Raw genomic sequence first — 12,857 nt, 5'->3', positions numbered from 1 at the left:
AAAGGGAGCCCCCTGGACTCGGGACACCACAGCACTCGGCCATGCAGAGCCAGAGCTGCCCCTGGTAACGCCAGTGCATCTCGTGGGGTCGTTGCCAACAGCACGGCTGCACTTGCTGCAGGCTGTCATACAGGGGGGTCTATCGGAGGGCTCTCAGGATCCAAGAGGCCCTGAGGGAGAGCATCCACCCCGAGGAGCCCTCAGAGCCTCCTCAGTCCTCCTCACCGGGGGCTCGTGCCCCATTCCTCCCTCACGTCCTTCCATTGACCTCTCCCTCGCCTCCCTACCTGATGTCAAATAAAAGACACGTATGTTCAAAAATAGAAACTGGGTTTATTGAACAAAACTGGGGAGGGATGGACCTCTGGGGAGACTGGGAAAAGGAGGTAGGAGAGGGGAAGAGAGAGGGTAGGAGAGGGTGGCACTTTATAGACCAACAGATGGATTGGAGCAGAAACTTTAGTGGGCAAAGACCCACTTTGTCAGATGAAAGTGCACGGTCTGTCCCTCCCTCATTGTGGAGAGCAGCATGCACCAGGTCGTCTTTTCTGAGCAGGCTCCATGAGCACATCTACCTCACACTGCTAGCTGCTACTCACAGTGCCCCCAGCTTTCTTGCCCCGGCAGGCGTTTTTCTGTCCTGCCTGGGACCCCTTTCCACAGTTCCAGCTTTGGTCCGTAGGTATTTTCAGGTGTTGTGTTGTAAAGCAAGTGAGACTAAGTGGGTGTGTCACCTCCCCTCTGTCATAGTTTCTTCCAGCTTCCTGGAAAGACCTTTCTTCATCACGTAGGGGTCCAGTGCACCTCGTGGCAGCCAAACACCTCAAGGAACCCTCCATTCTCAACAATTCCCGAGATACTCCATGGGCATATGCAGGGATTGACAAGCAGAGGCGAGCCCCACTGGCCAGGCTTACGGTTTGGCACGAGGTGCATGTGCAGACCGTGCTGCGCATGCACTGATCGAGCTGCGGCGCTGTGCCTGTATGGCCTTCTAATGGTCTTTTAAAGACTCCCGATATATCTGCCTCCATTGTAACCCACTAGACCCGACTCCCCTCGAAGAGCTGAGCTAGAACCTGGGAGTTGTCATGGGTCCTTCTCTCTGAAGAGTTAGCGATGCAGTGAGAATATCTAGTAAAATATTAAACCTAAACAGTGTCACTTAAGAGACTTGCCACACAATGTCAGAACATGTTAGTATTCGAGCAGAGAGGGTCTGCTAGGGATTCATTTTCTTTGTTCGGCTAGGTCTAGACTGCATCCCTCTATCAACAGAGGTACGCAAATCAAGCACATAGAAAACGCTAGTGAAGCAGGGATTTAAATATCCCGCATAAACATGGCCACTGCTTTTTTCTAAACAGAGGGTTTACTTTTGACAGATCGGCCTCTAAACTACCATTTATTTGGAAAAACATTTAGAAAAAGAGCATTGGTCATGTTTATGCTAATGAGGTGTAGGAGAGTTAAATCCCTGTTTCATTAGCAATTTTGCTGTGTCTATCCTACATCGTTCGTTCGACAGAGAGGTGTAGTCTAGACACCCTTCCATAGGAGCTATATACAGTGCTCCAGATCCCTACTTGCTAGCTATCTGCCAGAGTCTAAGTACCCCCTACCAATATTTGAAACGGCTAATCTGCAGCTGAAGGCAGGCAATGGACTTGGGGACAATACGGTCAGTGATGGGGCAGGGGGAGAGAGGAGGCAGCACAGGGGTAGGACTCTTGCAGAAAGAGTCAGAGCAAGAACAGAGGTTTGGGAGAATAGATGGAGCAAGGAGTGAAGTTCTGGGGGACAGATGCCTGCTCTAGAAATGTGGCAACCCCTTCAGTTCCAGAGAAAATGATACTCAATTGTGTAGCATATTCAGTTCAGGAAAGGGTTTGATGTTCCTTTGACTGTCCAGGACCACAGGCAGGGCTGGAATATTTCTTCTCAAGGTGCAGGGATATGGGGTCCCTTAGGTTCAGTGTGGGGCCAAAACGAGGGTTTCAGGTGCGGACGGTGTCTGAAGGTGGAGGTAAAAGAGTGCACGGGTGCTGTGACCAGGTGTACAGGCTCTGGGGTGGGGCTGGGGATGAGTGGTTTGGGATGCAGGAGGGAGCTCCAGTCTGAGGCCATTGGGTGTGTTGTTTGGGAGGGGTCTCATGATAGCAGCGATGGAGTGGAGGGGTCGGGACCAGATTTAATGTGCAGAAAGGGGTGCAGGATTGGAGTTTGGGTTCTGGGAGGGAGTAAGGGAGTTAGGGGGCAGGAGGAGGCTCAGGTTTGGGGCAGTGGGTTGCATTGTGAGGCACTTACCAAGGACAGCTCCCATTTGGGTTGGGAGGAACAGGTAGTTCTACACAGCCGGGCTCACCTTCACAAATTGACCCTTCAGTTCCTGTTGGCTGCAATTTCTGGTTTAAGGGAGCTGCGGGAGAGAAGCAGCCAGGTGAGTGCAGCATAAGTTTGGGGTCCCAGTGGCACTTCCTACAACATGCCCCAGCAGTGTCACCTTGCTCCTGCTCTACCTGGAAGGGCTGACCCAGAACACTGGGGCCTTATGGCTTAGAGCCCATGCCCCTTGGCTAAGGGGACACTTAAGTTCCTAAAGCCCCTTTCCTAATCCGGTTCCCATCAGGAAATTAGGCCCCAAGACCACGTCACCAGCTAGTTCTGCACTGCTCTCAGCCTGAGAGTCAAAGCACCAGGAGAAAACTTAAGGACCCTTAACGAGAAAAGAGACGGAAGATCCTGTCGCGAATCTGTTTAGTCTTCACACCATAGATGATGGGGTTTAGCATGGGGGGCAATAGGAGGTAGATGTTGGCCATGAGAATGTGGAAATGCAGGGCCACATTCTGGCCAAACCTGTGTGTCAGGAAGGAGAAGAGACTGGGAATGTAGAAGGCTAATATGGAGCAGAGGTGGGAGCCGCAGGTCCCAAAGGTCTTGAGCCGGGCGTCCTTGGTGGGGAGGCCGAAGATGGCCTTGAGGATCTGGGTGTAGGACACAGAAATTAAAAATACGTCCATGACAGTAACAAAAATTGCCATGGAGAGGCTGTAGTAACTACTGACTCGGATGTCAGCACAGGCCAGCTTCACTATGGCTATGTGCTCACAGTACGAGTGGGGAATGACGTTGGTTCTGCAGTATGGATATCGCCTGGCCAGGAAGGGATAGGGAATTACAAGCACACCTCCACGCAGAACCACGGCCAAGCTGATCTTGGCCACCACAGAGTTTGTGAGGATGGTGGAATGTCTCAGGGGATGGCAAATGGCCACATAGCGATCCAACGCCATGGCCACGAAGATCCCGGATTCTATTGCAGAGAAGCTGTGAATGAAGTACATCTGGGTGAGGCAGGCACTGAAATTGATCTCCCTGGAATTGAGCCAGAAGATGCTCAGCATTTTGGGCAGGGTGGATGTGGACAGAACCAGGTCAGTGATGGCCAGCATGCAGAGGAAATAGTACATGGGCTCATGGAGGCTTGGATCCCGCTTCACAATGAACAGGATGGTGATGTTCCCCAAGATGGATAGGATGTACGTGATGCAGAAGGGGATGGAGATCCAGACGTGGGCTGCTTCCAGGCCAGGAATTCCTAACAGAAGGAAGGTGGAGGGGTGGTTGCATTCGGTGGTGTTAGAATCTGACATGAAGTAGGGGAGATTTCCAACTCTGAGGAGGAGCTGTGTTTCATGCATATACCTGAAAAGTCCACGACTTCCTGTAGGTGACCTGGGTCTACGGGTGATGTTAACAGAACAAATGCCTGGGTGGAGAGACAATGTTAATATGAAACACTTCCTGTTAAATGTCTTCAAGTCACCAAGGTCTGATGAACTATATCCTTGTATATGAAGGATCTAGGTGAGAATATGGCCAAGCCATTAACTATTTGAAAAGTCACTGAAGATAAGAAAGATTCCAGAAGACTAGTAAAGTGCATACATTCACCAACTTGTAAAAACAGTGGAAAGGATAACCTGCCGAATTACAGACCAGTCTGCTTAACTACTGTACCAAAATAAAAATAATCATCATCATCATCATAAGAGCTCGACAATTACGGCAATCTACTCGCCCTTGGTGAATAGATTTTAGCGCAGCACAGCGCCGCAACACGATCAGCGCTTGGGCAGTGTGCCAAACCACGCAGCTGGTGAGCGGGGCTCACCACCGCTTTTCAAGCCCTGATAATACTACTACTACTAATAATAATAGAAAAATTAAGGAGATAACTATTATATTTGAAAATCATTGAATATAGGAAAGATTCCAGAAGACTGGTAAAGTGCATACATTCACGTACTTATAAAAATGGTGAAAAGGACAACCAAGGGAATTACAGACCAGTCAGCTTAACTTCTGTACCAAAATATTATAATAATAATAATAATAATAATAATAATAATGGAAGAACTAAGGAGTCCATTTGCAAATATCTACAAGATAGTAATGTGATTTGTAACAGTCAGCATGGATTTGTCAGAAAGTAATCATGTCAAACCAACCTGTTCGCTTTCTTTAACAGGTTTTGAAGTCTTGTGGATAAGGGGGAAGCCTCAGATGTGTTATATATAAACTTTAGTAAGGCAGAGAAGAGCAACAACAACAAAGGACTGGGAAACATTATTTATGAGGGAAGATTTAAAAAAATTATATAATCTAGAAAAGAGCACATGGGATGGGGACTAAAAAGTTATCACAAAGAAAGGGAGAAAAATTACTCTGCAGAACTCCCGAGGACCGAACAAGAAGCGATAGTCTAAAATTGCGGCAAGGGAGGATTAGTTTGGGCATTAGAAAAATCTTCTTAACTCGCACAGTGTTTAAGCACTGGAATAAATTGTCTGGGGATGTTGTGGAATCTCCTGCACTGGAGACATTTAACAGGAGAGGACTCAGGGGACGAGGGGTGCAGAGCCCCGGACTTGATCACTGCTCGAGATCCCTTGCAGAGCTTTGATTCTATGACTCCATGAAATGTCAGGAAATAGTTCCTGGCTGTAAGAACAGGAGTGCATTGGAAGACGCCCCTCCAGACGTGGTGGATACTCCTTTGCTGGGGGTTCTTTGAAGAAAGCTGGATAGTTTAGACAAAAGAAACCCTGTATCTTGGTAGGGAGGAGGCCAGGAGTCTATGATGTTAAATTCTGGTGCACACCAAGTCTTGGTCAAATTCTAGTCACTAGGCCAAATAATGTGGTCAAAGGAAAAATGTAATCTCCTGTTTTATGCAGGAGGGCCGACTACATGAGGGTGGGGAAACTCAGGTCTGCGGACTTACCTGGATCCAGGCCCAAGGTTCAGCTCCAGACCTGGGGAGCCCGTTTTGGCACTCCAGCCCATCCCTCCCCAGTGCCTAATTGTGGGTCTAGAGCACAAAAAAATCTAGTAGGCTGGACCCCCTAGACTCTGGTTTGCAAGGGGAATGTGGGGAGTGTCTTTCTTCTTCTCAGCTGGGGACCATGTCAATGAGGAGTTTCTTTGATGGTTTGGTTTTCACATATGTGCGGCCCTCGGCTGATTTTTCTTGGATCAGTGGTCCCCAACCCAAAAAATATTCCCCACAGCTGGACTAGATGGTCTGTTGTAAACTTAAATGCTATGAATTTACAGATGCAGAATGTAGATCAGGCATTTAGAAATGGAGTGCTCACTCTATGCAGGACTGGTTGCCCTAACTGTAGCGAAGACTGTCGGAAACATTCCATTAGAAGAGCTCATTTTCTCTTCCTTATAGGTTTGCCAAATGTTCACTATTGGAACTGAAATTCTCCATGTTGCCTACGTCCATCTACCAGCATTTTAGAAAAAACTCCGAGACACGACAGTCCAGGTGACTTCTCGAATGACTAGGAGAGAAATCCTTTTTCCGAGGCTGAAAGATTCTCGTGATTGTTCTGGTGAGGTTCCCTTGCACTGCCGTACTGTCTGGGAGATAAACGTCAGAAAATAGCTCTGGCAACTTTAACAGCTGGAGCGCTGGAACCCCAGAGAGGGAGAAGAGGCTCTGTGTCTTTACACACAGCTGGCTCCTAAGCCCTTTACTGAAAGATCCCGAGACACTGACATACAGATGGCTGCGGGCTGGGGATGACAGACTGGGAGGGACAGAAAACAGGGACATTTTATCCCATGATACTGGAGTAAAGTCAGCGCTTTGGCAAGGGCAGAAGGATGATTAATGCCTGGGCTAAGCAAAAAGGAACATAGATATTTCAGTGTCCCTTCACTCCATATGGCACTGGGGTTGCGGAGCAGGTGAGCGCCTGAGGAATGAGGTGGTTACCTGTGAATCCTGAGATGGAAGTGTCTTCCCTGGGAATCCCCCTCGGGCAGCCGGGTCGGCACCTCTCTCAGCCCAGCGTCTGCAGCAGAGTCCAGCGCCGACAGCTGACACAAGGGCATGCACTGTTTTTTATATAGCTCTGTGCAATCCCGGGAGATTGCTCATTGTCTAGGGGAGACGTGGCCTTTGGATATATAGAATCTGCGTAGAAGTCTGGCTGGGCTTCCGGGCTATTTATCCAGCTTTAGAAGTCAACACTAATTAAGGAACTTTCCCAAAGGGAGAGGAGAACTCCTGGGCTCTGGGCTGAGTCAGAGAGGAATTGGCTGCTCTGTGTGCTTGTGTGCACTGAACAATTATAGTTCATTAGTAAGAAAGCTAGGGGCACTGCCTAGACCCAACAAGGTCTGATACCCTGAATATGCCCAGGTAGGATGGGGAGACAGAAAGATCAGGAGACCGGTGACTAATTGGAAACACGTAGGCTACGTCTACACTGGCCTACTTTGAAGTAGGAATAAGAGCCTCCGGAAAAGGGCGCTTTTTCCGGAGGATCGGGGCCAGTGTAGACGCTCTTTTCCGGCTTTTTTAAAAGCCGGAAAAAAGCGGCGGACATTTTTATTTAAATGCCGCGGGGGATATTTAAATCCCCCGCGCATTTCCCTACTACGACTCATGAAATTTACATGCCCCTTCCGGAAAAGGGGCCAGTGTAGACGTAGCCTACGTGTGCACTGAAGGTGAATTGCTAAAGGATCAAAGCTCAGTCATTTTCGTAAGTCACTAGAATCTAACTATGTAGCAACTTTCATTGATGGATCCCGAAAACACCCGGGAAAGGAAAGTGGCCCGGATCGTGTCCCAGCTACGTTACACAGATAGGTACAGTGAACTCTAGGGGGAGGTCTCTTGGGCAACGTCTCCCAGAGACTGTGTGGCAGGACGACAGACAGAACCAGGAGTCCTGACGTCCCTGTGACCATGGTCCTTTCATCCTGTCAAGAGGAAATTGGACTTTGGCTGTGGCAGAGGTCGTTCCTGGTTGGGATGCAGGAGGCAGGATAGGAAAGGCAGCCGGAGCCTTCATCAGCCCCTCAAAGCAAATCTGAGGTTACCAGAGGTAACTGGAGCCGTAAGCTCCCTGCTGCCATGAGATGCGCGCTCTGGGAGTGAACAGCTGCCTTCACTCAGAGACCTGCCAACACGTCAGTCATTTAGGGTCACTCTGCTCTTTGGGTATGTCTACACTACAGCGCTACTTTGAATTAACTTAATTCGAAATAGTTAATTCAAATTAAGCTAATTTGAAATAACGCATCTAGACCCAAAAACTAATTTGAAATTGCATTTGGAAATAGCACGTCCACACTGATTGGACGTTGGATCGCATTTAAGAGCAGCTGAAACCAGTTCCAGCAGGGCATCAGGTCAGTAGTTGCTTTGTGTGGCTGATGTCGGACGCTATCTGAGGCTCGTTCTTAAAGGGAGCCCTCTGGACAACCGGTTCTCACCTTTCCCGCTTGCTTGCCTACCTCACTGAGGGAGAGCAAAGCAGTCCTGTCTTGGAGTACCCTGAGTGCCCGCAGTCGGGACAGCACAGCACTCATCCACATGGAGTCAGAGCTGCCCGTGGGCACGCCAGTGTGTCTTGTGGGGTCGTTGCCATCAGCACGGCTGCACTTGCTGTAGGCTGTCATACAGGGGGTCCATCGAGGAACTGTCAGGATCCAAGAGGCCCTGAGGGAGAGCGTCCACCCTGAGGAGCCCTCAGAGCCTCCTCATTCCTCCCCACCGGGGGCTCGTGCCCCATTCCTCCCTCACGTCCTTCCATTTACTCCTCCCAATCCCCCCTTCCTGATGTCAAATAAAAGACACGTATGTTCAAAAATAGAAACTGGATTTATTGAACAAAACTGGGGAGGGATGGACCTCTGGGGGGACTGGGAAAAGGAGGTAGGAGAGGGGAAGAGAGAGGGTAGGAGAGGGTGGGGGAAACCTGGGAGAAGGGAGCTGGAAGGGGAAAGCAAGAGGAAGAAGGAGAAAGGGAAGTTCAGGGCTCAGGGTTGGGGGTCTCACTGGACCAACATGACTTTCATGCAGACCTGCTCCTGGGTTCACATGTGGCCTTTGGTGGCCAGGCTGGCAGCTATACTACCATAGACGGCCGTGTTCGTCTGTCTAGGGCTGAGATCATGGAAGTTGGGGGCATCCCCCCCCAAACCTGAATAAGGTCCATGATCTCCACCCTGGACCAGGAAGGCGCCTGCCTTCTCCAGCCCCTGTCAGGCTCCTGGGAGCTGGCAGACTGCTCCCGGGAAGCGGTGGAGGGCTGGCTGCCAGTGGCTTGCTGGCTCATGTTTTGCGGCCACTGGGTCAGGGGCCCTGGTGGCTACTGCTGACTCTGGGCTGGCAGGCTTGGGGCTGGCACAGGCGCTGTGGCCAGGGTCTACCCCTTTAATGGCTCCAAGGCTGGGGCATAGGACAGGAAGTTTTCCTGGTTGTACCGAGAAGGGCCACCAGGGCTCCCTGGGAAAGGCTTGAGGCTTCCTATTTCGAATTAAGTATCTACACATCACTAAATTTGAAATAGCTATTTCGAATTTGGTGTTACTCCTCGTAGAATGAGGTTTACCAAATTCGAAATAAGGGCTCCACTATTCCGAATTTATTTCAGAATAGCGGTTTGCCTGTGTAGACGCTATTAAAGTTCATTGAAAATAACTGCTGTTATTTTGAATTAACTTTGTAGAGTAGACATACTCTTTGCTCCGTTAACGTGTGTGGCAAGGAGTTCCACAGGCCAAATATGGATTGTGGAAGCAGTTGCCTTTACTCAGCTTTATCCTGACCACATTTCAATGGAATTGAATATTTCCTTGTGGATGTGTTGTGAGACACAGTAACTATAAATGTCAAATATCATAGGAGTAGCCGTGATAGTATGCACCAGGTCGTCTTTCCTGAGCAAGCTCCTTGAGCACATCGAGCCAATCAGACTTCCTTTCGGTAAAAAACACCAACTCAGCAAGACAGATTTTAAGTGATCGTAAGCACTGAGCGTACATATAAAGATGATGACATTAGAAATAAAGACAAATGGAAACTCACTCCTTTAAACTGGACAGGATTTTAATCAGCTTCTGCCTCACACTGCTAGCTACTACTCACAGTGCCCCCAGCTTTCCTGCCCTGGCAGGCGTTTTTCTGTCCTGCCTGGGACCCCTTTCCACAGTTCCAGCTTTGGTCCGTAGGTATTTTCAGGTGTTGCGTTGTAAAGCAAGTGAGGCCAAGTGGGTGTGTCACCTCCCCTCTGTCATAGTTTCTTCCAGCTTCCTGGAAAAACCTTTCTTCGTTACATAGGGGTCCAGTGCACCTCGTGGCAGCCAAGCACCTCAAGGAACCCTCCATTCTCAACAATTCCCGAGATACTCCAGGGGCATGTGCAGGGATTGACAAGCAGTGGCGAGCCCCACTGGCCAGGCACGCGGTTTGGCACGAGGCGCATGCACTGATCGAGTTGCGGCGATGTGCCTGTATGGCCTTGTAATGGTCTTTTAAAGACTCCCGATATATCTGCCTCCATTGTAACCCACTAGACCCGACTCCCCTCCGAGAGCTGAGCTAGAACCTGGGAGTTGTCATGGGTCCTTCTCTCTGAAGAGTTAGCGATGCAGTGAGAATATCTATTAAAATATTAAACCTAAACAGTGTCACTTAAGGGACTTGCCACACAATGTCAGACCATGTTAGTATTCGAGCAGAGAGGGTCTGCTATGGATTCATTTTCTTTCTTTGGCTAGGACTAGACTACATGCCTCTGTCAACAGAGGGACGCAAATCAAGCACATAGAAAATGCTAATGAAGCAGGGATTTAAATATCCTGCATAAACATGGCCACTGCTTTTTTCTAAACAGAGGGTTTAAAAAAAAACCCAGCAATCTAGACGTGGATCTTTCAAAAATGAACCTTTCTCGACAGATCCTGTATTCCTCAAAAAATGAGGTTTACAGGATTTGTCGGAAAAGGGTTTATTTTTGACAGATCTGCCTCTAAACTACCATTTTTTTGGAAAAACACCATTTAGAAAAAGAGCAGTGGCCATGTTTATGCTAATGAGGTGTAGGAGATTTAAATCCCTGTTTCATTAGCAATTTTGCTGTGCCTATCCTACATCGTTTGTTCGACAGAGAGGTGTAGTCTAGACACCCTTCTATAGGAGCTATATACAGTGCTCCAGATCCCTACTTGCTAGCTATCTGCCAGAGTCTAAGTACCCCCTACCAATATTTGAAACGGCTAATCTGCAGCTGGAGGCAGGCAATGGACTTGGGGACAATACGGTCAGTGATGGGGCAGGGGGAGAGAGGAGGCAGCACAGGGGTAGGACTCTTGCAGAAAGAGTCAGAGCAAGAACAGAGGTTTGGGAGAATAGATGGAGCAAGGAGTGCCATTCTGGAGGCACAGATGCCTGCTCTAGAAATGTGGCAACCCCTTCAGTTCCACAGAAAACGATACTCAATTGTGTAGCATATTCAGTTCAGGAAAGGGTTTGATGTTCCTCTGCTTGTCCAGGACCACAGGCAGGGCTAGAATATTTCTTCTCGAGGTGCAGAGATATAGGGTCCCTTAGGTTCAGTGTGGGGCCAAAACGAGGGGTTCAGGTGCGGAAGGTGGCTGCATGTGGAGGTACAAGAGTGCACGGGTGCTGCGACTAGGTGTACGGGCTCTGGGGTGGGGCTGGGATGAGTGGTTTGGGATGCAGGAGGGAGCTCCAGTCTGAGGCCACAGAGTGTGGAGTTTGAGAGGGGTCTCATGATGGGAGCGGTCGAGTGGAGGGGTCGGGACCAGATTTAATGTGCAGAAAGGGGTACAGGGTTGGAGTTTGGGTTCTGGGAGGGAGTAAGCGAGTTAGGGGGCAGGAGGAGGCTCAGGTTTGGGGCAGTGGGTTGCATTGTGAGGCACTGACCAAGAACAGCTCCCATTTGGGTTGGGAGGAACAGGGAGTTCTGCACAGCCGGGCTCACCTGCACGAATTGTCCCTTCAGTTTCTGTTGGCTGCAATTTCTGGCTAAAGGGAGCTGCGGGAGAGGAGCAGCCAGGTGAGGTCAGCATAAGGTTGTCGTTTCAGTGACACTTCTTACAACATGCCCCAGCAGTGTATGGAGGGCCAGAAGCGCAAAAAGTCACCTCGCTCCTGCCCCACTAGGAAGGCCTGACCCAGAACACGGGGGCCTTATGGCTTTAAGCTCATGCCCCTGGGCTAAGGGGACACTTAAGTTCCTAAAGCCCCTTTCCTAATCCGGTTCCCATCAGGAAATTAGGCCCCAAGACCATGTCACCAGCCAGCTCTGCACTGCTCTCAGCCTGAGAGTCAAAGCACCAGGAGAAAACTTAAGGACCCTTAATGGGAAAAGAGACGGAAGATCCTGTCGCGAATCTGTTTGGTCTTCACACCATAGATGATGGGGTTTAGCATGGGGGGCAATAGGAGGTAGATGTTGGCCATGAGAATGTGGAAATGCAGGGCCACGTTCTGGCCAAACCTATGTGTCAGGAAGGAGAAGAGACTGGGAATGTAGAAGGCTAATATGGAGCAGAGGTGGGAGCCGCAGGTCCCAAAAGTCTTGAGCCGGGCGTCCTTGGTGGGGAGGCTGAAGATGGCCCTGAGGATTTGGGTGTAGGACACAGAAATTAAAAATATATCCATGACAGTAATGAAAATTGCCACGGAGAGGCTGTAGTAACTACTGACTTGAATGTCAGCACAGGCCAGCTTCACTATGGCTATGTGCTCACAGTACGAGTGGGGAATGATGTTGGTTCTGCAGTATGGATATCGCCTCGCCAGGAAGGGATGGGGAATTACAAGCACGCCTCCACGCAGAACCACGGCCAGGCAGACCTTGGCCACCACAGAGTTTGTGAGGATGGTGGAATGTCTCAGGGGATGGCAGATGGCCACATAGCGATCCAACGCCATGGCCATGAAGATTCCAGATTCTATTACAGAGAAGCTGTGAATGAAGTACATCTGGGTGAGGCAGGCACTGAAATTGATTTCCCTGGAATTGAGCCAGAAGATGCTCAGCATTTTGGGCAGGATGGATGTGGACAGGACCAGGTCGGTGATGGCCAGCATGCAGAGGAAATAGTACATGGGCTCATGGAGGCTCGGCTCCCTCTTCACAATGAAGAGGATGGCGATGTTCCCCAAGATGGATAGGATGTACGTGATGCAGAAGGGGATGGAGATCCATATGTGGGCGGCCTCCAGGCCTGGAATTCCCAAGAGGATGAAAGTGGAGGGGTTGGTGAAGTTGGTGGTGTTAGAATCTGGCATGAAGTAGGGGAGGTGTCCAACTCTGAGGAGCAGCTGTTTTTCATGCATATACGACTTTCTGTAGGTGACCTGGATCTAGGGGTGATGTTCGCAGAACAAATTCCTGGGTGGAGAGACAACGTTAATATGAAACAGTTCCTGTTAGATGTCGTCAAGTCACCAGGGTTTTATGGACTGTATCCTTGAATATGAAGGATTCAGGTGAGAATATGGCCAAGCC

At 49.5% G+C, this 12,857-nt stretch overlaps 2 protein-coding genes across 3 annotated transcripts; both read right to left on the bottom strand.

Moving 5' to 3' along the window:
- Positions 1-2,717: 2,717 nt before the first annotated feature.
- LOC102450337 (olfactory receptor 52E2-like) lies at positions 2,718-3,656 on the bottom strand. Its single transcript, XM_014575686.4, has one exon. It carries the CDS (start codon positions 3,654-3,656, stop codon positions 2,718-2,720), a length of 939 nt encoding a protein of 312 aa, XP_014431172.3.
- Positions 3,657-9,286: 5,630 nt separating this feature from the next.
- LOC102448537 (olfactory receptor 52H1-like) lies at positions 9,287-12,637 on the bottom strand. Of its 2 annotated transcripts, XM_089777387.1 has the most exons (2): positions 11,716-12,637; positions 9,287-9,315 (listed from the first exon to the last, which is right to left on the bottom strand). In XM_089777387.1, exons 1-2 carry the CDS (start codon positions 12,635-12,637, stop codon positions 9,287-9,289), a joined length of 951 nt encoding a protein of 316 aa, XP_089633513.1. The 2 variants fall into 2 exon arrangements, with proteins under 2 accessions (XP_089633513.1, XP_006114681.3); XM_006114619.3 differs by lacking the exon at positions 9,287-9,315 and having other exon boundaries at positions 11,699-12,637.
- Between the last annotated feature and the right edge of the window lie 220 nt (positions 12,638-12,857).

This window comes from Pelodiscus sinensis, chromosome 1 (assembly GCF_052426305.1).
Source record: "Pelodiscus sinensis isolate ZL-2025 chromosome 1, ASM5242630v1, whole genome shotgun sequence".
In the NCBI taxonomy this organism is placed as follows: domain Eukaryota; kingdom Metazoa; phylum Chordata; order Testudines; family Trionychidae; genus Pelodiscus; species Pelodiscus sinensis.
Note: the sequence above shows the minus strand (reverse complement) of the source record. Positions and strands in the feature narration are given on the sequence as shown.

Excerpts from the sequence above, each read along its gene's own strand:
- LOC102450337 (XM_014575686.4), bottom strand. The coding sequence starts at position 3,656 with ATGTCAGATTCTAACACCACCGAATGCAACCACCCCTCCACCTTCCTT.
- LOC102448537 (XM_089777387.1), bottom strand. The coding sequence starts at position 12,637 with ATGCCAGATTCTAACACCACCAACTTCACCAACCCCTCCACTTTCATC. Across the intron at positions 9,316-11,715 it reads GATTCGCGACAGGATCTTCC|TTGGTGTTTTTTACCGAAAG; the intron begins GTCTCTTTTCCC and ends TGTCTTGCTGAG.